This window comes from Erithacus rubecula (assembly GCF_903797595.1).
Source record: "Erithacus rubecula genome assembly, chromosome: 5".
Lineage (NCBI taxonomy): Eukaryota > Metazoa > Chordata > Aves > Passeriformes > Muscicapidae > Erithacus > Erithacus rubecula.
Window position 1 is genome coordinate 24294165 of NC_136687.1, and position 27114 is coordinate 24321278.

At 38.7% G+C, this 27114-nt stretch overlaps 1 protein-coding gene across 8 annotated transcripts in view; it reads left to right on the forward strand.

The window, feature by feature from the left end:
• Positions 1-2956: 2956 nt before the first annotated feature.
• CWH43 (cell wall biogenesis 43 C-terminal homolog) overlaps positions 2957-27114 on the forward strand; it is a 34525-nt gene continuing 10367 nt past the window's right edge. The window contains exons 1-13 of one of the 8 annotated variants that reach the window (XM_079305565.1): positions 2957-3180; positions 6999-7190; positions 10327-10447; positions 10564-10718; positions 12034-12235; positions 13227-13315; positions 14456-14710; positions 16873-16998; positions 18991-19070; positions 20034-20139; positions 22836-22971; positions 24171-24320; positions 26596-26740. In XM_079305565.1, the coding sequence (XP_079161691.1) occupies positions 7037-7190; positions 10327-10447; positions 10564-10718; positions 12034-12235; positions 13227-13315; positions 14456-14710; positions 16873-16998; positions 18991-19070; positions 20034-20139; positions 22836-22971; positions 24171-24320; positions 26596-26740 (1719 nt within the window). In that variant the 5' untranslated portion in view covers positions 2957-3180; positions 6999-7036. Of the gene's footprint in view, positions 3181-5900; positions 6098-6998; positions 7191-9507; positions 9637-10326; positions 10448-10563; positions 10719-12033; positions 12236-13226; positions 13316-14455; positions 14711-16872; positions 16999-18990; positions 19071-20033; positions 20140-22835; positions 22972-24170; positions 24321-24760; positions 24901-26595; positions 26741-27114 lie in introns of those variants that run through there. The other 7 variants (XM_079305567.1, XM_079305564.1, XM_079305570.1 and 4 more) reach the window with 7 other exon arrangements.

The window sequence follows — 27114 nt, forward strand, 5'->3', positions numbered from 1 at the left end:
TTCCGCGGGCGGCGGAAACGGAATGGACTGGGCTGACCCGGTCGGGCCCGGCTGGCCCCGGAAGCCCACGCGTGCCCGCCTGCCACGCTGAGCCGCGCAGGGGCGGGGGCCGGTCCCCGGCCTGCCGGGCTCCACCGCCACCTCCCGGCTGCCGGGCGCAGAGACACCGGGGCGGCCTGCCCGCAGTGCCCGCCCGGCTCCCCTCGCGCTCCCGCTCCCGCTCCCCTCGTGCCCCGCTCCCCTCGTGCCCGGTTCCCCTCGTGCCCGGTTCCCCTCGTGCCCCGCTCCCCTCGTGCCCGGTTCCCCTCGTGCCCGGCTCCCCTCGTGCCCGGTTCCCCTCGTGCCCCGCTCCCCTCGCGCCCGGTTCCCCTCGTGCCCGGCTCCCCTCGTGCCCGGTTCCCCTCGTGCCCCGCTCCCCTCGTGCCCGGTTCCCCTCGTGCCCCGCTCCCCTCGCGCCCGGTTCCCCTCGTGCCCGGCTCCCCTCGTGCCCGGCTCCCCTCGTGCCCGGCTCCCCTCGTGCCCGGTTCCCCTCGTGCCCCGCTCCCCTCGTGCCCGGTTCCCCTCGTGCCCGGTTCCCCTCGTGCCCGGCTCCCCTCGTGCCCGGTTCCCCTCGTGCCCGGTTTCCTTCACGCCCCGGCTCCTTGCTCCTGCGAGGATCACACGAGCGCTTCTCGCCTCCCGATGGGCTGCTCCGGTGGAACAGGCAGCACGGCAAGAAAATTCTGCGTTCTCGGGTTTCCCGTCTGAAATTCAGAATGCTCTTTTAGCAAGGGTATTTGTTAATGAAGGTAACAGAATCAGAGAATCGTTAGGGTTGGAAGGGCCCTCTGGAGGTCATCTGGTCCAACCCATCTGCCAGGCTCTGGAGCAGGTGGCGCAGGAACTCGTCCGGGTGGGTTTGGAATGTCTAGACAAAGGGAGATTCCATGAGCTCCCTGCGCAGCCTCTTCAGTGCTCTGCCACCCTCAATGGAAAGGTGAGCCTCGAGTTGAGGTGGAACTCCTTGTTTTTTAGTTTATGGCCACTGCTCCTCCTTCTGTTGCTGGGCACCACCAAAAGGGGTCTGGCACCATCCTCTGACAGCCACCTTTGTGATAATTATATGCACTGATGAGACCTCCCCCTTCCAGTCTTCTCTTTCCTAGGCTGAACAGGCCCAGCTCTTACAGTCACCTCAAGAGAGATGCTCAAGACCCATCATCATCTTTGTGGCCTCCACTGGACCCTCTCCAGTAACTTCTTGTCTTTCTTGCAGAGCCCAGCATACAACATATGGGGTCTGTCCTATGAATTGAAAATAATTTTTTCTAGAAATGAAATCTTGCTCTTTAAAAAAGAAACAACTCTACTTTGACCATTTTGGAATGAAAAGTGTTGCTTATCTACTTTGATTTTAATACTACAATGCTTATGTAAGTAAATAAATAAATTTTAATACTAACAAGAATTAAACAAATAAGAAAGGTGCTTTCATCAAGCAAAAATAGTTTTGCAAGAAAAAGTTATCCTGAAAATATCAGTTGGGTGTGGAAGGGGTTGTTCTAGAAATATTGAAAAAAATTGTTCCACTCTCTCTGAAATGAGAAATGCAATGCCTTTCTTTAAGAATAATTTTTCTAAAACTAGAACATAAGCATAAGTTTTATTTTGCATTTTATTTTAATAAGAAAGGTCTCAGTTTCTATATTGTTTTGCTTTGTTTTTTTCACAGCAAGACATAATAGTTTTTGGTAGAGTATCCTAAATGGTAATATGACACTTCAGTGCTTATTATGTAATGAATAGCCTGTGAGATCACTATTAAACTTCCTCTGTTTGCATGACCTTGGGATCTCAGTTTCATAAGAAACATAAATTATAGTTAATTTTCTTAAATCCAAATAAAGCTTTCAGCTTCCATGAGTCTTGGCTACTTGAAGCCCCTTTCACCAGACTGTTCTCCCACTCTTGCTTGCCAAACTGGAGAATCAGACTTTGCTGCTACAAAATGTGCTTTTCACAAGGAGTTTAGACATGAGTGTTGTCCCAAAACAAGTCTTGAAAGTGTATCTAATACCTCCTGAGATGTAAACGTTATTATTGAAAACATACATTAAAACTATGTAATAGATACTGGCTGCATGCTATTCTGAAAAATACAATACACAAGAGAATCCCATGTGGAATGAGTACTTAATAACCAACAACTTAACTGGTCCAGCTTAAACTGAACATAATGTGAAAGAGCACTGGAATGACAATTTTCTCATGGGCCATATGTGTGTCTGGGGATAGTGATTGCCTAGAGATAGGACTGTTTGGATTTTTGCACCTCTCCATGCAAATATGCCTATTAAAAAAAAAAAAAAAAAAAAAAAAAAAAAAAAAAAAGAAGCTTAAACTGATTTTTAATTGTAACTTTAAAGTTGGTTATCACAATTGAATAATTGAATATGTTCCTCAAACATGCTACCTTTCCAAGATTTACCTTGAAGTTCTTCAGAGTTACAAAAATGGAGAGAAGGTAATCGACAGAAACCAGTAAATGTTAGTGATTTGGAAAAGTAAACACAAAGCATAAGAGATTCTTACCACTCCCAGAACAAAACCAGCTTTACACATAGAAGAAAAAAAACCCCAAGTGATACCAAAAATAAAACAACCAATATGGAATTGAATGTTTGGCTGAGGAATTATCTATTGTCAGACTAGAAGGAGATCAAGGACTGAGATCTCACAAACTCAGGGAAGATTTACAGGCTCTGGCTGCTTGTCTGAAGAACCTCTTAGAAAACACTGAAGATTTGCCAGGGTCCTGAGGTTCACCACATTCACCAAAGCAAAGCAAAGCATTTCTGGTGTACATGTTTTTACAGAAACATGCCGTGTGCGTATACAGTGCGTACCAGAAGGAGGAACTATTACCACATATGATAAACATGGTTAATTTGTCTGTTACAAAATCAAACCCTGTGTTAATTGCTTAAAAATTCCCTGAGAAACAAAGCTCCACCCCCTCACTTTGTAACCATAACAGAGCGTGGAAAACGAAGTAAGAATTACACGACAGGGCATTGTTCTCACGCTGATGGGAGCAGGAGTTAAGAGCGAATGAAAAGACATGAAAAGTCACAGCAGGAAACAAGTCAACAGCCTCCTGAGTAAAATATTAAACTGTTCTCACTACTTCCAAGGAATCATGTAAGTTTTCTGTGTCTTGGCTGACTCTTGGATGTACTATTTTGCACTTGGTCTGGGCTATCTTTTAGAAGTGAATAGTTGGTAATTATGAAATGTTCAAGACACAGGATTTCCCCTCCTCAGTGTGAAGAACTCAGTATAAGTGCCTGTGTTTTGCATGTGTTTTTGTTTCCAGTGAGACAGGACAGGTGACAGGTGCCTAACTAAACTCACTCACTCCTGCTTTTTTCCAGAGCTGCAGTTTTAATCCTAATCTGTGCTCTAACTTTCATGCTTTCTCCCCCCATTTCTCTGGCACTTCTGGTTCTTCATCATGCCCATTCAGGCATCTCAGGTGATATGCAAGGACAAGTTCTCACAGGGGTCTGAAAGTTGTTTTAAATGCCATGTGTTTACTTGGGTTTCAAAACATGCTTGTATATTGCAGTATGAACCCAAATAAAGCATTTTTTTTACAATCACTAGCTTTAGAAAAATTTACCCCTTCAACCAATGTAATAATGGGCTGTTACATTCAGATAATTTTTTATTATCTGCCTTAGGGTAGGGGTAATGTCTTAAATATTATTCTAGAATGAAAATGCTTCTTGTTCTCTAAGTGGATGCTCCTACTGTAGTGTTTTCTTGATTTTACTTGTTTGATGCAACTTTACTCCTATAAAGATCAAATGCTTTTGCTTGATTTTTTTTTTTTTTTGTCAAGTACACCTGTGGCACTCCAGGAATAAAAACTTATAGTGAAAGGAATTGCTATACATATAGGTGTAACTAAGCACCTTGCAAGCATTGACTTTCGTATTTATGACATTACACCTGAAAACTCTCTCCTCTTTTGTTCTGATGCTCATATATATATATATATATCAGCCCTATGGAGAGCGCTAGAATGTATCTTTGTGATATGTGAAGCCAAACTTAATAGCAACTAAAAATCTCAGAGAGAGCACCCGGAGTATAATTGCTTAATTTGTCAGGATTTGCATTATTTTCATTGCATTATGAATTTAATGGAAGCCACACAAGCATATCAGGTTCACAATTCCAGACATGTCTCGTTTTACTGGAACTCCACCTCTGAAACATGAAGCAAGATACTGTAATTACAAATAGTGTTGCAAAATTTTTTCAAATATTTATGGGCTGAATACACGCTGTGAGCCTCACACTCCCACTATGCAGCTCCAAAAGCAGCCATGTTCTGGGTTTGTTCTGGCCAAAGATCTCATCTTCCATTTGCATCACACCACAGCAAGATGAAATGGTGTCATCACTTACATAATCCTGATATCCAGTGATAAGTGATCTTACTCTGGTATGACTTCAATGAAGAAAAGGAAAGACGCCTTTAATGACATGAAACTTGGAGAAAACAGAGAAGCTCATTAAATCTATGAGTCTCATTCCTCCTTCCCTAGTGAGGTCCACTTTTCCATCAAAATACTTTAATTCTTTTGTGGACATTTAAAACACATGTCATATTTTTAAAACACATTTTCAATTAGCAGCCAAAATCCAAGTGTTTTTGTAATAGCCAAACCCCAGAATTCTGCAGGGTAAATGAATCACTTAACTTTAAAACTTCTAGGGCAAAATTTAGTTTAGTACCATGTCCTCTCAGTAGACCAGACTTTATGGATAATAATAGGTCATATAGATGTTAGGTGTTTATAGTTTACTTCTATGGATTTATAGTTTAACAAACCAGGGGAAAAAACCGCATAGCATAGGGTATATTTAGAATGGGTTGGCAGTTTTAGCGTACGTGAAAAGATGCAGATGTCAGTTCTATAGGATGAAGATTAATAAAACTTAAGATGATGATATATTCCAACAGCAAAAGGACTACAATTTTACTTTTCATGTCCCCCAAAATATTCTAAAATTGAGATATTGCTTATTTAGTCATTTTTGCCAGAACTTGCAGCTATGATCACGGCTGGGTCGATTTAACCCATGATTTCTTCTAAAATTAACAAATGTAGTTACCCGGGAATCTCAGCAAACCAATTGCTTTTTTTTGGTGCTTTTTGTAGACAGCGTTGCTTATCAGAAATCCTTACTCTGCTGCAAAACAACAGAAGTCTCACAAAGGTGAGCACAGCACTAATTGGGACATCCCCGAATCCCGAGTAGTGTTTGTACAAGCTGCCCGGTGGGTTAGCTCCTCTTTTCCCGCCAGCTTGTGCTGTGATAACTTTTTGCTTTTATTTTTCTTGCTGGCATACCTGCTCAGGGGACAAAAGCTCCTTTGCTGACACAGGAGCGGCGGGCGAGAGCTGGTGGCCGTTCAGCGCGGCGGGGCTGTGCAGAACGCGGACAGCGCGGTGAGGGCCGCCCGTCCCCGCGGCGGGAAGGGGCTCCGTGAGGCGGGACGGGGCTCCGTGAGGAGCGACGGGGCTCCGTGAGGGGAGACGGGGCTCCGTGAGGAGCGACGGGGCTCCGTGAGGAGCGACGGGGCTCCGTGAGGAGACAGGGGGCTCCGTGAGGAGAGACGGGACTCCGTAAGGGGAGACGGGGCTCCGTGAGGAGAGACGGGGGTCCGTGAGGGGAGATGCGGCTCCGTGCGGCGGGACGGGGCTCCGTGAGGCGGGACGGAGCTCAGTGAGAAGAGACGAGACGCGGCTCCGTGAGGAGAGAAGCGGCTCCGTGAGGTGGAACGGGGCTCAGTGAGGAGAGACGAGACGCGGCTCCGTGAGGAGAGAAGCGGCTCCGTGAGGTGGAACGGAGTTCCGTGAGGCGATACGCAGCTTCGTGAGGCGGGACTCGGCTCCGTGAGGCAGGACGGGCGGCGGCGCCGCGCCCTCCCGGGCAGTTGGGACTCGGCTCCCGGCGAGAGGGACGTAGCCCCCGGCGAACCGGGCAGCGTCACGGACGATGCTTCCCCTGTGGAAGGCCGTTCTCTCGGAGAGTGTCCTGGGTAGGTGGCGGCGGTGCCGTCCAACGGGGCTGGGGCGGAGGGCCGCGGTTAAGGGCGCAGGGGGTGGGAGTCAGCCGGGACCGACCGCGTTTCGTGGGGCTCCTCCCCGGGTCTCTCCATACGTGCGGGCGTGCCCCCGATGAACAGTTCCCCTATGGAACGAGTAAATAGTGCTCACATCTGAGTGTTCTGTGAGTTCTTTTTTTCCCCTCTAGTGCTGGAATGATTTTTGTCTCTTGAATCAGCCTGGAATTTATTGCTGCTGCCGGCCAGGTGTTGGTGCAGGTGTCGCAGAGCCGGGGCTGCGCTGCCCTGCTCAAGGCGCCGAGGGTGGTGGCCAGACCCAGCACCTGCGGGTCCTCTGCTCGGTGCATCTCCTGCACAGCACGGAAACCCACAGCGCAATGCTCCTGTGCCTGGGCAAGGTGTCTCCAGGGGAGAACAGCACACCGATTTACTGTAATAATTCCTTTAGCCACCAGTCTTAGCCATTGAGGAGCCCTGAGACTGTGGGCGGACTGCTTCTTTAGCCAGCCCTCTGAGCACTAATCCTTTCTGAAGTTGAACACTTCATGGAGCTTCAAAGTAGGAACTGCTGTCTGAGTGGAGAAAGAGCTGTTTTTATTCTGATCATTCTATTTCCTTGGGAAATGTGTTAGTTTAACTTGAAATAACAAACATTTCTTCACAGAAGGTAGCTAGTGCTCATTACCACAAATGTGATAATGTTGTTGTTAGAACTGCTTACAAACGCATATGATAGTTTCTATGTGGAAGTATAAAATGGTATTTTAAAAGTAATCTCCAGGAAATCTTGTCGTTGAAAATACACGATGGGGTTTTCTTTTTTTTTTATGGGTTTTTTTTTTTGTTGTTGTTGGTTTTTTTTTTCTTGTTTTAGGCTACATTTCCTGGTCTCTTTACCATGCACTACCACCAATGATCTACTACTTCCCTCTCCAGACACTGGCTCTCACAGGCCTAGAAGTTTTTGCCGCTGCCTTCTTTTCCCCAATATTCTTGACAATTGGCCCTTTTTGGAGGTTGGCTAACAATGAGTATGTCCTAACCTTTCTGAGGTTGACTATGGTTGGTAAGTACACACTGTAGTGAGTTCTGGATTCAGTTTTGGTACCAATGTGTAAAGACATTCCAAATTGCCTTAAAATTCAGACGGTTATGAAAAGAGACAGGAATAAGAAGTTATTGCTGTCCCCATACTCATGTTTTGTTGGTGCCTTTTTATTCTCTTAGGCTTTTAGCTATAGTCAGAGAGAAATATTCTTTGCAGTCGTTATATTGCATAAATACAGAAAAATCTCATCTCACTTTTATTTCTAGGAATGTTTAACTTAGTAAGAGTGATGCCCAGTAACAAGGGTATTTTCAGTATCATTCAACTATCAGCAGAGTTTTTTGTATTGTGACAATGGGTAGGGATTAGACATTACAGAACAGCTTGGGGCTATTACAAAAGTAGTCTTCTATGAGTGAAACCTCTTTTTTTTTTTTTTTTTTTTTTCATTTCTGAGGCAGTTTTATCTTCTAAGAATGTATTTTTACAATTAAATCTATCTATCTATAATCATGCCTGTAGAGGGGTTATAGGCTCATCCTAAACATGAAATAACCCTTATATGGTCAGTTGCACAGGATGAAAATTTGATCTTGAACTCAGGAAATGGGCACTCCATTTCCCATTCCACAGGCTTCCTCCTTAAACCAAAACTTGCTGGGGTTTCCACTTTGGTTTTCAGCTAACTGGTGCAGATCTTATCTCATGTTGATATTTTTGAAATTTTTTTGGGAAGGTTTGGCAGTTACAGCCACGATCAATAAAGACTTTGCCACACCAGATGAACTCAGGTGAGACAAGGGTCTCCATCCTGTGGAGAGATGAAAAGGCTTCTGCTGAGTGATGTGTTCCAGAAGCAGCAGGTCCTAGCTCCTCATTTGTCAATATGATAGACAGATAATAACTTTCCTTATAGCTTTCTTCTTTTACTGTGAGAAAACAGAGTAAGATCATCATATTTACTTTCCCCATGTAGTTTTTAAAGAAAGAATTCTTGTTCTTTATCTCTGGAAAAATACTAGAACTGAGCACAGTTTGTTGGTGTCATTGATTTTCATGAAGAATAGTTTTACCATGTTGGTTTTTTTCCCTACTCTTCCCATTATATTCACCCTAAACTTTTCTAGTTGTTTTGTAATAAGCTTCTCAGTGAGCAGAATCTTCAGCTTCTTGCAGCAGTGCCTAGTGTATTGCTTTCTGCAAGATCTTCTAGTTTAGATACTAGGAGTGAGAGTAAGCATTTAAAATTGCACCTTGCCTTTCTTCAGGTGTGACAATAACACAAAATTTGCCGTGTTTATTTCAGATTAGTCCTTCAGATCACCTTGCTGTGTTTACTAGTTCACTTTACCAAAAGAGATGGAAATCACTTAAAAGTGTGTTATTTTTGTTCTGCTAAATAAAGAGCATTGACAGGCCTATGATGGTCTTTTGTGTTAGTTCTGTCCCATCATACTGTGCTCCTGATTCTCCTGTTTCTCAGTTCTTCCTGCTTTTTTTCCTCCTTTATACTGAGACAATTTTATTCATTCTATTTTTGATCTTTTTTCCTTCTCAAAAAGGCCATGACCTTCTTCTGGGACTTGTTAAACTGTCAGGCAGAACAATCTACCCATGCATGCTTCACCCCATTCTACTCGTTCTTAATTTTCACAATCCAGAAGTAAGAAAATTCTTCATGTTTAGCTAGTATTTACAGAATATTTACAGGGATGATTTTTTTTCCTGTTCTGTTTCTTTCTGCCTTTTCAGGAAGCTTTATTTTCCCTGCAACTTCTAATTTCTGTATACTTTCATACTACTTAATTTTGTGGTTTATTTGAAAACAAATAAACAAACAACAACAAAGTACCTTGTGGTAGTGTCTATTTGCATCTGTGTCTTCAGACAACACACGATAAATTTGGGTGTTTGGGTAGATATATTTAAGTCTTGGGTGTACTTGCCCAGAAACAAAAGGTGTGTCTGCTCTAATTTGGCAAACCCATGCTACCTTTAATCAGGGTAGGGCACAGGAAGAAATATTTGAAGAGACAGGTTTATGGATTGCCAGCACAATTTAGTGACAGAAATCTGTGTGTACTGTGCATGAACCTTCACTGCCCATTGATCTTGTTTGTCGTCTTGGCTCTAAACTTTGTATCTTTTACTCTGGGCAGAATGAGCTGGTAAACAGTTGGAGGATTCCTAGCATGTGTTGCCAGAATCCACCACTCCATTTCTGACATTACTTGCTTAACATCTCTTCAAGTTTGACTCATACTTGCATAGCAAATGGCTGGTATCATAACAGTGTTGCTGCTTCTCCTGGTGTTTGTCATTGGTCCTGTGCCAGAATTTGCCACACTGACTGAAGTTATATCTGTATATGTGGTCCATGTTCACTTGAATTGGAAACCTATTAGCAGAGTTTAAAACTGCTGGTAATGTGGGATCACTGTGCCCTGGGAAATGGCAAATATATGTGCACGCACTCTCTTTCAGAGCCTGGGAAAGTGGTAGTTTTCAGTAATAAAATGGCACAGGCTGGTAGTGACCACTTCCGAGACTAGATACTGAGCCAGAGAAAGCCTTATTCACCCCCACTGAGGCAGTTGATCAGTAATCCCTGTGCTTTGTATGGTAACTGCTCCTGTCTAATAAAAAATATGGCTTTTGCCATAGTGTGCTTACTTTTACAAGTGTGCTACAGCAAAAGCCATATCCTTTTAAGAAAGAAGCAGTCATAGTACATAAAACTTTATGGCTTTTGAGATATCTCAACCATCTAAGGTTGGTTGAGACCAACCATCTAAGTGCACGGTTGAGTAATATCTGTATGCTTAGATATTTTATCCATATATCCTCTCTTTGGAATCAATCACCATAAGTACTTAAATAAAGGCAATCACTTGGATTGTTGGATAATTGCTTCATATAATTCTTTTCTTAAAAATTATAACTGCTATAAAGTCATGTATACGTACATTTATTTGGCTTGTTTAAAAATATGTAGTGTAATGTTTTGGATAAGTGGTATATCCATTCAAATTACAGACAATGTTGAATTAATGCACAGGAAATCCTTATTAACTGTTCTTTTTTTGATTATTATGTCTATGTATACGTATGTGTACTTGTACATATGTGTATATGTATGTCTACTTGTTTGTAGGAAGCTTAGCATCATACCATGCACCAAATGCTTCAATTAGACTTCTTATCTTGGCTGCTGGTGTTTCTTCTTCATTGCTGGTTCAAACAGTAACATGGTGGTCAGGAAGCAGTTTACAAAGGTATTTGCTTTTACTGATGGAACTCAACTGATTTTTTTTTAATATTAAAAGCTGTTTTCCTTTTTTTTTTTTAAATCCCCCAAATGCCTCACTATTTAAAAAACTGATTCTTACAGGTTCATCAGGATATGGGGCTTCATTCTAGGCAAGATAATGCTCCTTGTTCTTCGTATCTGGTACACATCACTTAATCCAGTCTGGAGCTCACAAGCTGCCAATACTATCATACTGACAATTGGTTTTGTAGCAGCAATGGAGCGAGTTCATTCAGGTAAGCATATTACAGCAAAGATGGTGGTTATGAAAAGAACCTAAAGTATACTTAGCAATATGTCCCTGTGTTTTGATTCTTTGATTTTTTTTCCCCTGCACAGTCTGGTTTTAGACCTACTCACGAGCATTGCAGGCTATAGAAGTCATGAGGTACTTCCGTCTGCCTATAATTTGGCAGAACTGGCATCACACAAGCTGTAGTAAGTTGGTGCTGGAACTGCCTCTTTTTCTTTATTGCAGTGCCAACAATATGACAGTAACACAAACAAAGGCATAAGATAGACCAATAAAGCCAGAATGAATTATTGTCATTTTGTTGTTATGTTAATTCAATTTGCACCTTGACTTTCTCTGCCAGTGCATATCTTTTAACAGAGAAGGGGAGACAGGACAAAGTTGAGGAACAGCTGATATGTGAAAAGAAAGAGAAAGAATTGGAGGACTGGACAAGTTGTCCTGGTTAAAAATTTCCCAAGTTCTTGGAGTATTTGCACAGAGTACACAGCAGTGGGGCTGGTATAAACTGTGGAGGTGGTATTGCCAAGGAAGACAGAAAGGTTGGGGTGGTTAGTTAAGGTAGCTCATGTTAAATCCTTAGAATCTCCTTCCTTCTCAGTATAACCTAATGAATTAATTGAAAGATAAAACCTTATCTATGTGTAAGTGGATATAAATTATCCTCATGCATATTGTAAGCTTGCGTTACAGAATCTAAATTAAGCCTAAGCTTTCATCAGAATTTAGAAAGGGAATCTGCTGCAGAAGATTAGGAAGGAAATCTGTCTTGTTTGTGGGTGACAAAATGATATGTCTATGCAATTAAAGGTGCTGTTCTCTCCTTAGATGAAAGAAGTTCTAAAGCACATGGAAAAAAAAAATAGAAGGAACGGAGTTTATTTCTGGCTTATTTGGAAGTGTCAGGTTTTGTTCTTATCGGAGTTTAGAGTTTCAGAGAACAGAAGCCTCTGAACAAATTCTAATAACTTTTCTGCTGATTTTAAAAGCCAATTTGAATATTTAAATTCCAGTGTTATGGAAAATAATCAGATGGGCAGGTTGGCATTTCATACTTAGGGTGAGTATATTTTTTTGACAGACACAGGGTTGTTAGTAAAGATTTTTAAATTTTTTTTTGTGTTATCAATTTCTGATAACACAATCCTAATCAGATAAATTAGCTTTTAAGCATCTGATTTATTCTAGTAAATTTGTGATTTTGGCTATTTATTTTTCTCAGTAACTCTTGTTATAGGATTTGACAGTTTGCTTAGTTATTCTATTTCTAGGTGGAAATCTTCTTATTCTTATTCTAGGTGGAGACAAGAGGAAACAAGAAACGAACAAAACTGGTAATGTGGTTAGAGAGACTGCTTCCCATCCTCATTGGTTTTTATCAGGGATTGCTTTTGGCAGCCTCATGTTCCTCACTCTATGGATATTTGGGGAGGTTTCTTTAATTTCTAGATGGGCAGTAAGTGGACATCCACATACAGGTCCAGATCCTAATCCATTTGGGTAAGTGCATTATTATTATTATTACTATTATTGTTATTATTATTGTTGTTATTATTATTATTACTACAAAATTGTAATCAAAATCCAGTGCTGTAATACAAATTAGTGACAAATTAGTACTCAACACAATGATGGTATAAGAATTTAGTCAGAGAAAAGTGTGTACAAAGTACTTCACACAGAGGATTCATTCTTCCATTGAGATATTTCTGAGCATTTTGTCCAGACATTAAAATTTCTGACACAAAATTATTTTTATTTCAGCACTAAAATCTTATTTTGTCACATTTCAAAACAATTTTTAGATTAAGACTGAGGTTCAAGGACTTACAAATGCAGTGCATCTATAATATGCAGTAAATCAGTCTAGCAGTTGGCTTCAGAGAGGAGATGATCAGAGATGAATGCACAAAGTATAAATAAACTGTGTGCAATATGAAAATATATACTTCAGTAGAAGTTTTGATTAGTAAGAATGTAGTCCTTATGCTGTATATGGTTCATTCAGGCTCCAAAATACAGAAAGAGACCAAATTAGTTATTCAGAGTCAACTACATGTGATGGCAGGTGACAGAGTTTATAATTTGGAATTGCTATACAAAAGAGCTCCCCAAGACTGAGAGCAGTGTTAGATACTGTAGGATTCCTTATCTGACATGAAGAAAATAATTCTATTTGGGGTGGATTCTTCCCTCTTGTTTTCTCTGAGATCTTTTTATCTTTTGTACCAAGATTTCAGGGTACTGCCTTTGCTGCTGAACACAGCTCACTCACACATTACATTACATTATTTTCAACAATTATTTTTGCATCCAATAAAGGGAAGAAAATATAGCCAGCTGTGAAAAAAATTTAGCTCTGTTTAAAGTAAAAGAATTACAATATATTACCAAGGACCCTCATCTGTATATTGAGAAGTTTCTTTTCCAATGTCTATTGTTTTTAACATCATATTAGTGCATGTTTTCTTTTTCCTTACTGTTATATCAGAGGTACAGTTCTGTTGGGCCTTGCTCATGGACTGATGCTTTCATTTTGGAGCTGGTCTTCTGTCATCAGTTTTGTCTTGTTTCTCATAGGTAGGTGCAAATCCTGAGCAGAATTTGTGTCTCTTACCTTATTCCTTACCTGACACCACATCTGAGAAAAGTGTGGCTGATCAAAGCCTCCTTTTTTCTTGCCACTGTATCTAGCACACATATGTCTGACCAGCTGGCTAAGGGTTACAGTTTTACAAATGTCCAGGCCATTGCAGAGCAGTGTTACTGTCTTCAAAAGCCTTGTTAAGGTTCTGTTCCCTTGAGCAGCATCTCAGTTCTGACCATCTGCATGGTATAACAGTTGGACTTGATGATTCAAGTTCTTCATCAAGAACTTGATGAAGTTCTGCAGGCAGTAAAATAGTATGAATAGGCAGGCTTTAGTATTAAGAAATGAGTGTGCAGATTGTAATGTGAGCATGAACACTTGAGTTTTGATGTACACACATTGTTTATTTAAAACAAGCACAGAAAGGTTCATTAGTTGATTCAAACATGTTCTAAAATGCTCAGAATGATGTATAAGAGTTAAATATTAAAAGTGTTTTTATACGTTTGCTTTCATGATGTGACAATAAATATTTGTACCTACAATAATGTTTTAAAATTATTTTGCTGCATTATAGAGAGATTCTGTGGTTGTTAGTGTTCTGTTTAGGGTCAACTCAACGTATCAAAGATAGCATGGTAAGTCAAGAATCTTGTAGTTAGTAAAAGATTATAGTTGCTTTTTTGCTCATTCTATGGTTATCTACAGGGAAAGATCAGGAAAATATATGTTTTCTCTTCATATTAATCTATTTGATTCTTTCTGTCTTATGATAAAAAAGATTCATAACTGACAGACCTGTTACTCTCTTAAGAATGCATCATTCCTCTGTTGTGCTGAAGAACTCTGTAAGAAAAACTGTTCAATTTTGGCTCTTGATGATGTTTCTCTGCCCTCTTTTTGCTGTATTGTTTTCAGGTGAATAGATAATGTTTAAAAGAATGAGATACTGGGAAAAATAAGAGGCTGTCTTTGGCTACTGTGAATAACTGTCCTTCTAGTGAAGCAGCTTTCATGGCTGGAAAGCAGAATTATATTTCCCAGTCTCAATTTTTGCTAGCCAGAATGTGAAATGTGGTGAACGATACACCTGACTGAGACTTACTCTATTCTTTTATACCCCTTCACAGGTTTGGCATCATCAGCTGGTCTCCTTTATTTACATACCTGGAGTGCTGCTGTTGCAGGCAACATTCTTGGTATCTTTACTATGTGTGTGTGGCCTCAACTAGCTGGACACTTTGTCAGCTGTCTGCATCCTGGGAAAGCCATGAGTACAGCCATGTTTGCCTATGTTCTTGAACTATTCTTCTGTGTATGGTGTACAGCTTATAAATTTGTACCTGGAGGAGTTTACATTAGAGAAAGCTCCCATCTTCTTCTAGGTACATTTATGATAATGAACAAATACAAACATGCTTGCTTTAGCCTCAGGCAGTCATATGAAATGTATCCAGTACATAAAGAGTCTTTTCAAATGCTTGGTTATTGTTTACTTGCTTACTGTGGTAAGAATTTCAGTGCAAAAATTAATGAGACATGCAAAAAATTATCTACTTGTTTCTTTACTGTTAGAAATAGTCTAAGATATGGAAAGAAAATGGAACTCAGTAAAGGGAAAATGGCAAAGTGAAAAATGTTTGGTAACCAAAGTACGCAGTGGAGGAAGAGATCTGTTAATCAGTCACCCTAAAAATATGGCTGCAATCCAGGGAGTGAATGCACAAATATGCTGGCTACCTAAGGTAGCCGTGCCTCAAGTAGCAGGGTAGCTACTGAGACTGCAATATAATTCAGTGCATTATTTGGCCCTGCTCTGCAGAGCAAGGTGCAGCACCCTGCTGATCTAGCTAGTCTACATTGGAGACCTGAGCTTCTTTTCCATGTGGCTCTACCTTATGTTTTGTGGGCACACCAGAATGGGGGAATTCAGATGAGCCTGTAGCATCAGAAACAATTGAACAGGACAGGCAGAAAAGAAATTGTCAGGTATTTGCAAATAAGGAAGGACTGAGTTGAGCAAATATAAAATGATCACATGATGAGGGCGGAGAGGTGGAAAGGAAACCAACCTTTCCTGGTTTTGTCTCCAGAACTATTTTCCCAATAGGTACTAACATGTTTCCATGGCATATTTCACTAACTGTATTTAAACAATGTCAAACATTGTCTTGGCTAATTGTGTGGGATTTTTTTTAAATGTGAGGCATTAGCCTATATTAAGCCTATTTGAAAAGGATTAATGAATACTGTGCTTAAGTTGTTGCTCCAAAGGTTTCATATTTCATAGATGTCTTTGCAACCACTGTGTCACACCAGTTTCTTCCTCTCCATGTGTGTTTCTTATATTACAGCATTCACATGAGGGATTTGAGTTCATTATGTTTTGAGGAGAATTTAATTCCATTATTGCATTATTTTCTTTGTTCTGAAAGCACTCTGAGGAGTCTTTAGAAACAGTTATCTTAGCTAATTAAATTTAATTTTTTGAAGTTATACGAAGAAAGCATGTGGTAGAGGAGTGTCAAATGCTTTCTTAAGTAATGCTTTCACAAAAGAAATACTTTTATTCAAAATTCCTCTCTGTTACTTCCTTTGAAAAGCACACTTGTGATTAATTTACCTAGAATGATCACTGGGTAGTTACAGAGAGATGGCTCTAATTTTCTCTTTGGTAAAGAAAACTATAAATGGAGCACATCTCAGCTGATGGCACTACATGAATTTAAACTCCATCTGAGAATCCAGTTTGTATCTTTTTGATGCCATCCCATAGCTTACCAAAGATTATACCCTGAGACTGTGTATTTGTTGCTTTGCATTTACCCTTACAGCTTGGCTTTCTGGCAAACTGCTTGTTTTATTCTGGTTTCTTCCAGGTGCAAGTGCTATTTCTTGCTTTCTTCTCCTGTCCAATATCCTGCCTTTCTCTTGCTGCAGTTTGGTTAGGGAACTGCACCAGGAAAAGTGACAATGAACGTAAGATCATTATATTCAAAACTTCTGTGCTGCTTCACTGTGATGTGATATAATGCTGAGGGTTCAGATTCCTTGTTTTCATCAACTTTAATGGCTGTGATCCATCACCCTTTGAGAATAGTTTTGTGTCCCCCTTCATGCTAGACCCAGTGTCCTGTTTGGCAAACTCTCACTACAACTAATGTAAGAAGTAAGGGAAATTAAAAAATACTGAGTAATAGTTAGCTATTACTCTGAAGTAAAAGATGGCTTCTGTAATTAATTAACTATGCCACAAAGGGCATATATCTTCTCCAGCAGAGCTCTTATCCAGTTCATTATCCTCCCATGCTTCCTTTGAAAGTAATTGGATTTTTTATCTCATTAAGGATTGGAAAAGACCTTGTACTATTAGTCTGAGCTACTTATTGAAAAGATACAATCCCCACACATTGCAACAGTGCACTGAAGTTGCTTACTATCTTTTAAAATATATCTATAGGTGTGTTTAATTTTCTGTTCTTAAAAAGCAGAATGTGTTTATGAGCCATGTTTAGTATGAAAAAACTAATTACTTATATTTTTGCAGGTTTTATAATGTTATGTATTGGGGTAGGCTTTCTAACAGGACCCAAGAAAGACCTTAGCTCTGTCTTTGAAGTGAAAAGCAATCAAAAACCATTCTTCAAAAGGAGTAAAAACTATATTAAACTACGTAAGTATAATTTTAGTTCCTTTTCTCCATGAATCTAGAAATATTGTCTGAGGGGGAAAAACAGCACTGTGGAGTATTTGCTCAGATGTTTTAGAAATGCTTTTTTGGTACTAGTTTAGAGGCAGACTGGTAGGTGGTATTTCCCTGGTTCCATCATGTACATGATGACATGTACTGCTGGAGGAGCTAACTTGCTATGATTATGACTGACAGAGGCTATTCCTAATGGAATGTGTTAAACAGAGACAAGAAACTGGGCAAAAATGTGAGAATGGATCCAGCATCATTGGTGGTTTCATTTTAGTGGTTGAGGAGGAGGCCTCTTGGGATCTTGGGATTTACCCTGTGTGTACAAAAGATATGAATGATTTCCCAGCCCAGTATGGTGATTTTGAGGCAGTGCAGGGTGACAGCATGCTAGGGCTGTGTGGGCTGCTGGCAGTGTTGTGGCGCTCTGGCCCAGAGCTGCTGTACAGTACAGGGATATCATGATTTTCAGATTATATGTACATCGTCTGCTTTTTTCCTTTGGTTTTGAAGAGAAATGAAAATCAAATGTCTGACATTTTAACACTTTTTGGCTTTTAAACAATACAAATGTTTTCAACTGTTTTTCTATAATCATTTTAGTCCCTGATTTGTTTTCATTGTCAGCCTACTGTTTCTAAAGAAAAAGATCTGTCAATAGTATGAAGTTTGGTAGAGGAACAAAATGCTAGGCATGAGGGCATGGTAACCCTACAGAGATTAGGATGCTGAAGATTCCAATTTCTGCATCTTTTCTTCTGTGACTTTGGGTCAAATTGCTTGCCATTTGTGTGCATTTTGCTGCGTCTGTAAAAAGGAGACACATAGCACAACAGGGCTTCACAGTTTTTTCAGGCTTTTTCTGTAATCTTTGTGGAGGTCTTGACTCTGTATACTTAGGAACCAAAAGAATGTGGCCTGTGAGAGTTTGTATGTCAGAGAACATGAGCACCATTTCAAGTGGTTTGCATATTACTACTAAGAAACATTTCACAAAAGTAAATTAATATTTCAAAATATTACCTGTCACAAAACACAGCCCTTTCTCAGCTGATCCTGTAATGTTGCAACGGTACCTTTTGTACTTCCTCATCGTGCTCAGACTTGTACTGTTTCTCATCCACTCTGAGTACCTTTGTCTTGCAGACTATGAAATTGCTTGGCATATGCTAATATAAGTAGCATGTCCTTTCTGACTCTTCCATTATAAAATGTATTTAAATTTTCACAAAACCATCCCAGAAAACTTGCATTAAAATAATTTCATATCTTCTTAAATATATGAAAGAACAAACTGAAGTTACTGAAATCCTTGTAAATAGCATATGCCACTGTGTAAATTAAATAACTACAGAGGGCTTTGATCATCAAATTACATTGTGCTGAATCGTGAGAGCTCTTAAGCTCACACTGTGGTTACTTGTAATGCTACAGGAGCAATTAGAAAGCCCTGAATGTGCTTTCTAAGAAGTTGCACTGTCTCTCCAAGGGTATGTCAAACAAATAACTATGCTGTAAGTCTGGCAAGAGTCACGTCCTTCTGACATCTGAAGGCTTGCGGAGTAAACTGAATTTTGTTCCTTACATTGTATTAATAATTGTGTGATAAAAATTGTGTTCTACAAATACATATTTGCACAGATAAGAAAACACTGAAGGGTTTACATTATGCTCTTACTCATGTCCTATAATGAATTCTTCAGTAGGTGTAATTTTTACATAACTACTTCAAGGAGTTTTGGTACATTTTATCTGCTCAGCATGTTGTGTTTTGGAGAGTGGATTTGCACACATACACATATTCTGCATGCATAGATACTACCTTGATCTGGTTTTGTCACTTAAATGTACACATTTCTCATTCTGAAAATAGCACATCTTAGAATAAATGTCCTGTTCAAGAGCAATAATAACATTATTTTTTCTTGAATTAAAAACATTCTTTCTGTGTTTTTCTATTTCAAGTATTGTGGCTGTTTGTTGGTGTTGGTTTGCTTGGATTGGGTTTACGTTATAAAACTTACCAGAAGAAGTTGGGACAAGGGGTGAGTAGAGTGTTTGTGAGAATATACTAATAAATTTGAGAATATACAATATCTATGTATATTTCAAATAAACAGTAAAATGTGTGTATGATAGCTTAGGTGTGTTAATTGTTGCTGAAGAAATCTTTGTAACCAAGTATTCAAAAAAACTAATGCACAAATGAAGATGCAAAAATTTAATTTATAAATTCATGTCAAATTGAAATGACTGGCTCTTTGGAGTTTTGTAGTGATGCTATGAAGGAAAAAATATTTGGGAAATTTGAGAGATTCTTGTCTCATATGTTAAATTTGAACATTACTTTTATAAATTAGTTTATTTGAACTGTATTCAAACTGGACAATGCTGTTAGCAGCCTGATCTCATGTAGGAGGAGTTTGATAACTTCCTGAGATTTCTTCCAGGTGAAGGAATTCTGTGGTTCTATATTATATCATAACCCTGAATTGAAGTTATCTGAAAAGTTGGTTGACATAGTTTAGACTTAGACTAGGTATGGAAATTGGATAAAAATCTGAAGATTCCAGTTTTCTATCTTGCAAGAAAATAGGTATTGCAAATGTAATAATAGCAAGATGGTTAACACTCATGGAGTTCAGTGTTAGATTCACAAATGCACACAGATTTATATGGTTGGCCTTCTTTTTTTCAATTCATTCAGGTTTGTAGTACCTTATTGTGTGGCAAAAAGTGGTTAGTTCCTCTTAGTAAAATGCAAAAATACATTCTCTCTTTCCTCTTCATTTGTTTACTGTTACTTGTACAAATTAATTTTAAGAATTATGGCTTTTATTCCCTATAGCAGATTTAGTCTTTTGTAATTCTGACAGCTTTATTAGGAAGATATATTGGTTAAAACATCTCTTCTTGTATGTCTTTTATGGCACCATGTGTTTGTTACTGCAAAGCTATAATAAGTAAAATTCAAATTTTATTTTCCTTTTTTCTATTTATTTTTTGAGGTTCCCAAAAGAGATTTCTCTGCTCTGATCTGGCCTTTTAGATTTGGATATGACAATGAAGGATGGTCTAATTTGGAAAGATCAGCTAATTTGCTCAATCAGACAGGTAACTATTGTTTTCTTACTTCATTTATATTTCATCTGATTCATCTGAACAGACAGAATTGAAAACACATGCTTGGTAACTGAGGCCATTTTTGCATTAACACAAGAACCTGTGTTTAGTGGTTTTCTCCTCAATTTGTGAACTGTTCCAATACAATCACTTCAGTCAAAAATCCATTTGTAGAGGTGATAATTTGTTTAATAGGTTTTAAAGACCTTTCTGGTCAGAGGAAACACTTTATTTCTTATTTGGATTTTTCTTCTCATATTGCTGATGAGTTACTTGTCTATAGAGAAATTCTTTGCATAAATGAAATATTATCCTTTTAGATAAAATACAATGGTATTTACAAAAAGTATATTTACTTTTAAATAAAATACAATATTTTATAACTTCTCTGTGGGTTTTTTTAGATTTGAAGTGTTACATAATTCCTAAAGGGTGTGAAATTCAAATGTCCAGAGAAGAAACAGACAAGTCTGTTTCCATCATTGAACCAGAGCAATGTATGCAACAAAAGTAGCAATTGTAGCTTGGTTGTCATGATTTTACTGTAAAGATTTTACTGTTGCTCATGAGCAGGATTTTGGTTGGAAAATTAGCTATAGGAAATGAAGAATTTGAAGTCAAGATGAGTGCTGTTGCAGAGGGCATTGAAAGGAATTGGCCAGTAGTGCTTGTAGGTGTCACTTTTTCCTGCAATACCCATGACATAGGGTAGGCAGGGGACCGACAGTTTAAGATCTAAAGCAGTTCAGAGAATTAGGAAATAACCATGCGTCTATTCTATCATTTGTTGTTCTCCAGTCTACCACAGGATTTTCCTGAGCAGCTCAGGCTTTACAGACCCAAGCAATGAGAAGGCACTGGCAGGTGCTCCTGTGCAAGTCTTGATTTTGTGGCAGAGATACACAGAAGTTAGTGAAGAGACTGATTTTAACCTCATTTAACCTTCATTCCATTTTCCCATGACCAATGATTCAGAGAGCTGGGCTCTGTTGACTGTCTGGTGATATGAGAAAACAACCAGGATATTTAATGAACTGAAATTTGGAGCATTCTTCTACATAAGTGATTCCATAGTTCATGTCTGGGTGATTATTTATCTTTGCATATTTTTTTATAAATTTTAATGAACGCATTCATTTATGGTATCTGGTATAGTTTAAATTACTGAATAGTAGGAAAAGTGATGATCTGGTTATGTCCATTGGCATTTCTATAGGATAATGAAATATCACTTCTAAAAAAGACAATTGGTAAGTCAAAGAGGCAGCAAATTCCAAAATATAAATTAATAAATTGTAATTTTTAATAGGTGTAAATGGCATTCTGGAGTTTCATGGAATTTGTATGAAATACTGCATTAACATTGTGAGTAAGTGCATTCAGAGTTCAGCTAGAAATTCCTATAAGAAGAATTCCTGATTTTGAGAGCCACAGAGAAAGAGTGGCTATCTGCCTTAGGATAGGTGCTGTCTTTAAAGGTGTAGTGGATGTGCATTGCTTGGGCTTACCTCTCTCTTGGAGTAGTGAAGATGCAACATGTAATGGCTTTTGTGACTGGAATTTCTGTCCAGCCCTGGAGGGATCCAACATCAACCCTTCTTAATGGTTTCAGTTACTGTTTATGTGGTCAGCATGTATGCTAATGATGTAGAAAGAAAAACCTGGGAATCCACTTAAAAACACTGAGTTCCCATTTTCCCTGCTGACAATGGTTTACACTGCTGCATATGATATTTCAGAAGAAAAAAATCTTCTGTGGTGCTGGATAGTGATAATTCCTTATGGAAGGGCTGTGGATGAAATGGTGACTTGATTTGCCTTCCTGTATCAGAGAGCACTCTAAGAGGGGCATAATTGCAGCAAGAACAGAGCACTTGGAGAACTTGCTGCTGCTGCAGCAGTTGTACTGACCTGCTGCTCAAGCTGAGTCTGAATGAGCCATCCTGCAGTCAGCTTGCAGACTTCCCACCTTCCTTCAGGCATTAGCAGGTGTTTCTTATATGGCAGTTCCTCAAGCGACTGCCTAGTTCTTCCTTTATCCTGCAGTTAAAATATAGAGGAACCCATCATGTTCCCCTGGCAAAACCACACCTTTGCATGTAAACAGTGCTATGAGAAAGTGAGGTGGCTGCAGATGGTCAGCAATTCACTGGAGATGGAAACCTTTCTGTTACCATGCCTTGGGGCTGATGCACGGTTGCTCTGGACTGAATAATTATGGCAACAGCATCCAGCTGTGTCTTGCACAGCATCCTTTGAAGCACAATAGGATTTGGTAGATGAAGGGATGTGAGGATGTGTTATGGAGTGTTTGTACATCAAATTGAAAGCAGTAGACTTGCTACTGTGCTGTTAATTTATGTGTGCACGGTATCTCTAATGCTTTTAAAATGGCATGAGGTCTGCACAGGCCAGCTGTATTCTGCAGTGTCATGGATCTCTGGTTATGCACCAGGGATGAGCTATGGCAAACAGACACTAAGTGCATTTTCATCAGAGTGTGAGTGGCCTGCAGTAGCCAAAGGTTTGGGCATAGCTTTGCTGCCTTGACTGACCCCTGAAGGGCTTGTGTCCATCACTCTGTAATCAAAAGGGAAATAATGACATTTTGTACTTATTTATAGTACTTATTTATAGGTAACTGTTATAAATGTGAAAATATTTTCTTGTTTTCCATCCCATCTTAGAAGCAGATTTTATCACTATTATAGAGAGTGACGCCTCTAAACCTTTCATTGGAAACCATGATCCAACAATGTGGCTAGGAGAAAGACTGGGATTTTATACAGACTTTGGTCCAAGCACAAGAGATCACACTTGGGGGTGAGTCATCTTTACATGCACAATGATAGTAAATAGATGTAAATACATTGCCCAATACAAACTGCACTAATACAGCAGCAAAGAATAGTGGGATTACTATAATCACTATAATCACTTGTTGAAATTTGTCCTTTTGGAAAAGGCTTTGATTCATTAACATTACCATCCAATATAAATGGAGTTTTCTCATTTCTAAATGTGATCAGATTTTGGTGCCTGCCCCCATAAGCTACTTTGCATTTTGTGATGCAGAGAATGTCATCCTGCCCTTTTAATATACAGATTTGGAAGATTAGCATTCCATGTACTGTATATGATGCTCTTTTCACATTATTTAGTTTTGTGCCATGAGAATTTTATATTTCAGCCTTTAAAATGTGATATTAGTTGGAAAATGTAGCGCATCAGAGGGTACGAGAAATTTTGAATTCATTAAATCTAGCTTGGGCTGTAGGATGGGCAATGGGAATAGAAAGGTACATGTTTGACTAGATATTTTGTGTCTAATTTTACCTTAAAGCTTGACCACCTACCAGCTGCATGTCTCAATCAGAAAAATACTGGCATACAGTGTGGTGCTTTTTTCAGGGAGATATACACATCTCTATAGCAGATGGAACTTCCTATGATGCAATGGCTATTTAATTTTTGCCATATGTGAGGGGCATTTAGTAACTTTATTCTTCCAGACCCTGTCTATTTGAGGCAGAAAGGGGCAAAGAAGTGATTCTCTGAGATTTTATTAATGAAATACATTGAAAAACCTGATGCAGAATGTCCAAACAGAAGCTGAAATAAGAGAAATCTCCCATTTTAAAGATGTATTTCTACCTACTTCTACTTAAAAAAAAAAACCTTTTAATTTCTGGTAGTATAAAATTCTGTTTTGCCTGAAATACAGATAATGAAAAGCTCAATGAAAGAATTCATATTTATCAATTGATATTTCTTAGTGTAAGAATTAACTTGATAATATATAAAAAATATATTATCATGACATGTACCATAGACATGTAGTTAAGCAGTATTTTAGAGAAGATTCAGAAGAATACATGAGGGATGATTTATATTCTGGGTTTACAGTTTTTTTCAGTGACTGCTAAAAGTGATTGCTAGCCTTCTGCTCATATTTATCTGCTTAGTCATACCTTTGATGCTTGTGAATCACAAAATGTAACTTTTTGCCTCTCCTCATGTAGGATTATGGCACTATCCAGGTATCCAATTGTAAAATCAACCCATCACCTCCTCCCATCTCCAGAGGGAGAGATTGCACCTGCCATCTCCCTGACTGTCAACTTCACAGGAAAGCTGGTTGATTTTGTTGTCGCTCACTTTGGAAATGAAGAGTGTGTATTTTACTTATTTTTACATTGAGTGTACAAAGTCATGTAAAGTAATTGGGAACTTCTGGGATTTCTTTTGTACCCTTTAAAATCTACTGCTGTAATACTGGTTCTAGCAGGGCACATTGAAGAAATACTATGACAGTTTAAAATTGGTTAAACTACTGGTTTAAAATTTTGAAGCATTTTTTAAGGTACAGCAAATGTGTTATGCAAAACTCGGCTGAACTTACTATCTGAATTACTAGAGATTAAAAGATACAGTTCTGCAAAATCACAATAGATGATAAGAGTACATAGATGCATGTCAGTGCAGAATAACATCCTTCTGACTTTCTGCATGTGGAATAGACGTATTAATTCCACAATGAGTACAGATAGGTACAGTTAAGATTGATAGCATTAATGGAAAAATGTTATTTAAAAAAAAAAAAAAAAAAGAGTAACAAATCCAAAATCTCCAAGAAAGGACAGTGTTGAAACAGCAACAAAAATATCCATCATTGTCCTTCTGAGAGTGTGCAAGTGGAAATTGAAAGTCTGATCTCTGAATTTAGAAAAGCAATATTTTACCAATAAATCAAGTAAGTGATGAAAAAGAATAAGGTATATATTTCAGTTCTTGAGAACAATGTTTTGAATACTTGTGTATTATGAATATAAATAAGAGATAGTTTTGTGAATGCTCCATGTATCTGTAATTTCTGTTATATTTGATGGGATATCTAGTATGTTTGTGGCTAGGTAGTAAGATTTGGAATTAAAAAAAAAATACTACAATTTATGGAGAGGCAAATTTGTGGATAGGGTTCAGAATATTATAACATATTATAGCATGGCTGCTCAGAAAGCCATAGCAATTCTCTGTATCCCATTTCCTTCCCCTGAGTAGAAACAGCACCAAACCTGCAAATTGTTTATAGATTTCCCATTAGTTAAACAAATACAGTTGTTAGAAATCACTCCACATTTTTAACTCTAGAAAGAAATTTAATTCTGTGCCTCACACAGATGATTAGACTTGCCTGTCTGAGAAACTGTTTGTCAAAATAGAAGAAAATAACACTGCATTATCCCCTTGCAAATAAATGAGATAAAGATGAAGGAGAAAATATGCAGAAACACATGGGAAAAGAGGGCAAATTAGAAGGTGTTTTAGAGGGGAATGAATTTGTAACAAAATACTGCACAAAACTGCTCCTTTTTTATATTTTTCTTCTGCTGCTTAGGTTGACATAGACCATAGAACACCAAATAACTAGGGTTGTTTCTAAATATGATTTATAAAATGTGGGACTATAACTATGCCTGTGTCTTTAAAAGATCTTCTGGAGTGGCGCATTCTGAAAAGAGCAGCTAGCTGAGCGGGCAACTTCACATACACCTAAATCTCTCTTCTACTCAAGTGTTTGGAGTTTTTTTTATCTCCTGTCTGTGTGCTCTTTCTCCCTAATACAGTTGCTTCAGTCAGAAGTACTACTATTTAGAAAGCATAGCTGCACTTAAATTGTTGTTTTCTTTGGGATTTACAGGTTTCAGAATCATCTCTCTCTGTCAATGTTATTTAGTCCAGACTTCCAAAATCTAGAACACAACATAATTTACACAACTGTTTAAAATTGGTATCATGAAGAATCATAGAAAGAGAGCTGTTCTTGCATTATTTTATGACAAATCCTAGGACAGGGAATGGGATCCAATGAATTATTTTACCAGGTTCCACTTACACTATCACTTTTGGTCATGTTGGAACTCTTATGTAAATCTTGTTAAAGAGATTTGAGATACATGCCAAATGTAATTAAGTAATACTAATGGGATGATGTAACTCTAGTTACATTTCATAAATCATAGGACCCAGACTTTAAGACTTTATTTACTGTGATCTATCCATAATAAAATTTTTTTAGCCTGTAAATTCTTTGTTATGCACCACATTGTTAGCTCAGTTCAATTATAAGTGCCAGCAGAGACAAAGCCTTAGACAGTCAAAACACTAACATTCACATTTCTTAGTGATGGTATCAGTATTAAAAACAAAACAGTAATAGAAAAAGTTGTTCCTGTAATAGATGAAAGAAAATATTAATTACATCTACCATGAGTCTTTTATCAAATGGATTGATAATTTTTAATCAATGAGCTTTCTGTGAGCTTTCATATTCTCTAATACTGAGCAACAAAAATGGTACCAGATTGATTTGTGATTTACTATGTCATAGCACAAAGATTGTGAGCTAAAATGCATATGTCTTTAAGTCTTTTCTATTTCTTTCAGAGAGGACTTGGACAGAAAACTCCAAGCAATAGCTGTTTCAAACCTATTGAAGACTAGTTCTAAGCAAGTTGTATTTCTAGGATACATCACTTCAGCTCCTGGATCCAGAGACTATACTGAATTAATAAAAAACGGAAATGTGCAGGTATCATAAAAGTACAGCATCTTTAGAGAAAATATATATTGGAAACACTCAGCTTAGTATTTCAAAATGGTAACTTAAATATAGACAGAGAAGAAAACATGCCCATTTTCAAATGCCATCTTTCGCTACCTCGTGATATCTTGCAAAGAAGGTGGAGTTACACAGTGAAAGAACAAAAGGCAATGGACAGCAGCTACCCCAAGGGGAATGTCAGTTAAATGAAAATTTACAGGGTTGTCAACGATTGGAATAGGAGCCTGGTGAAGCTGTGAAACTTTCATCCTTGGACATATTCAAAAGTTAGCTGCATAAGGCCCTGAGCAACCTACCTGAAGTGACTTTGGCCAGGGTTAGGAGTAGGTGACCTCCAGATA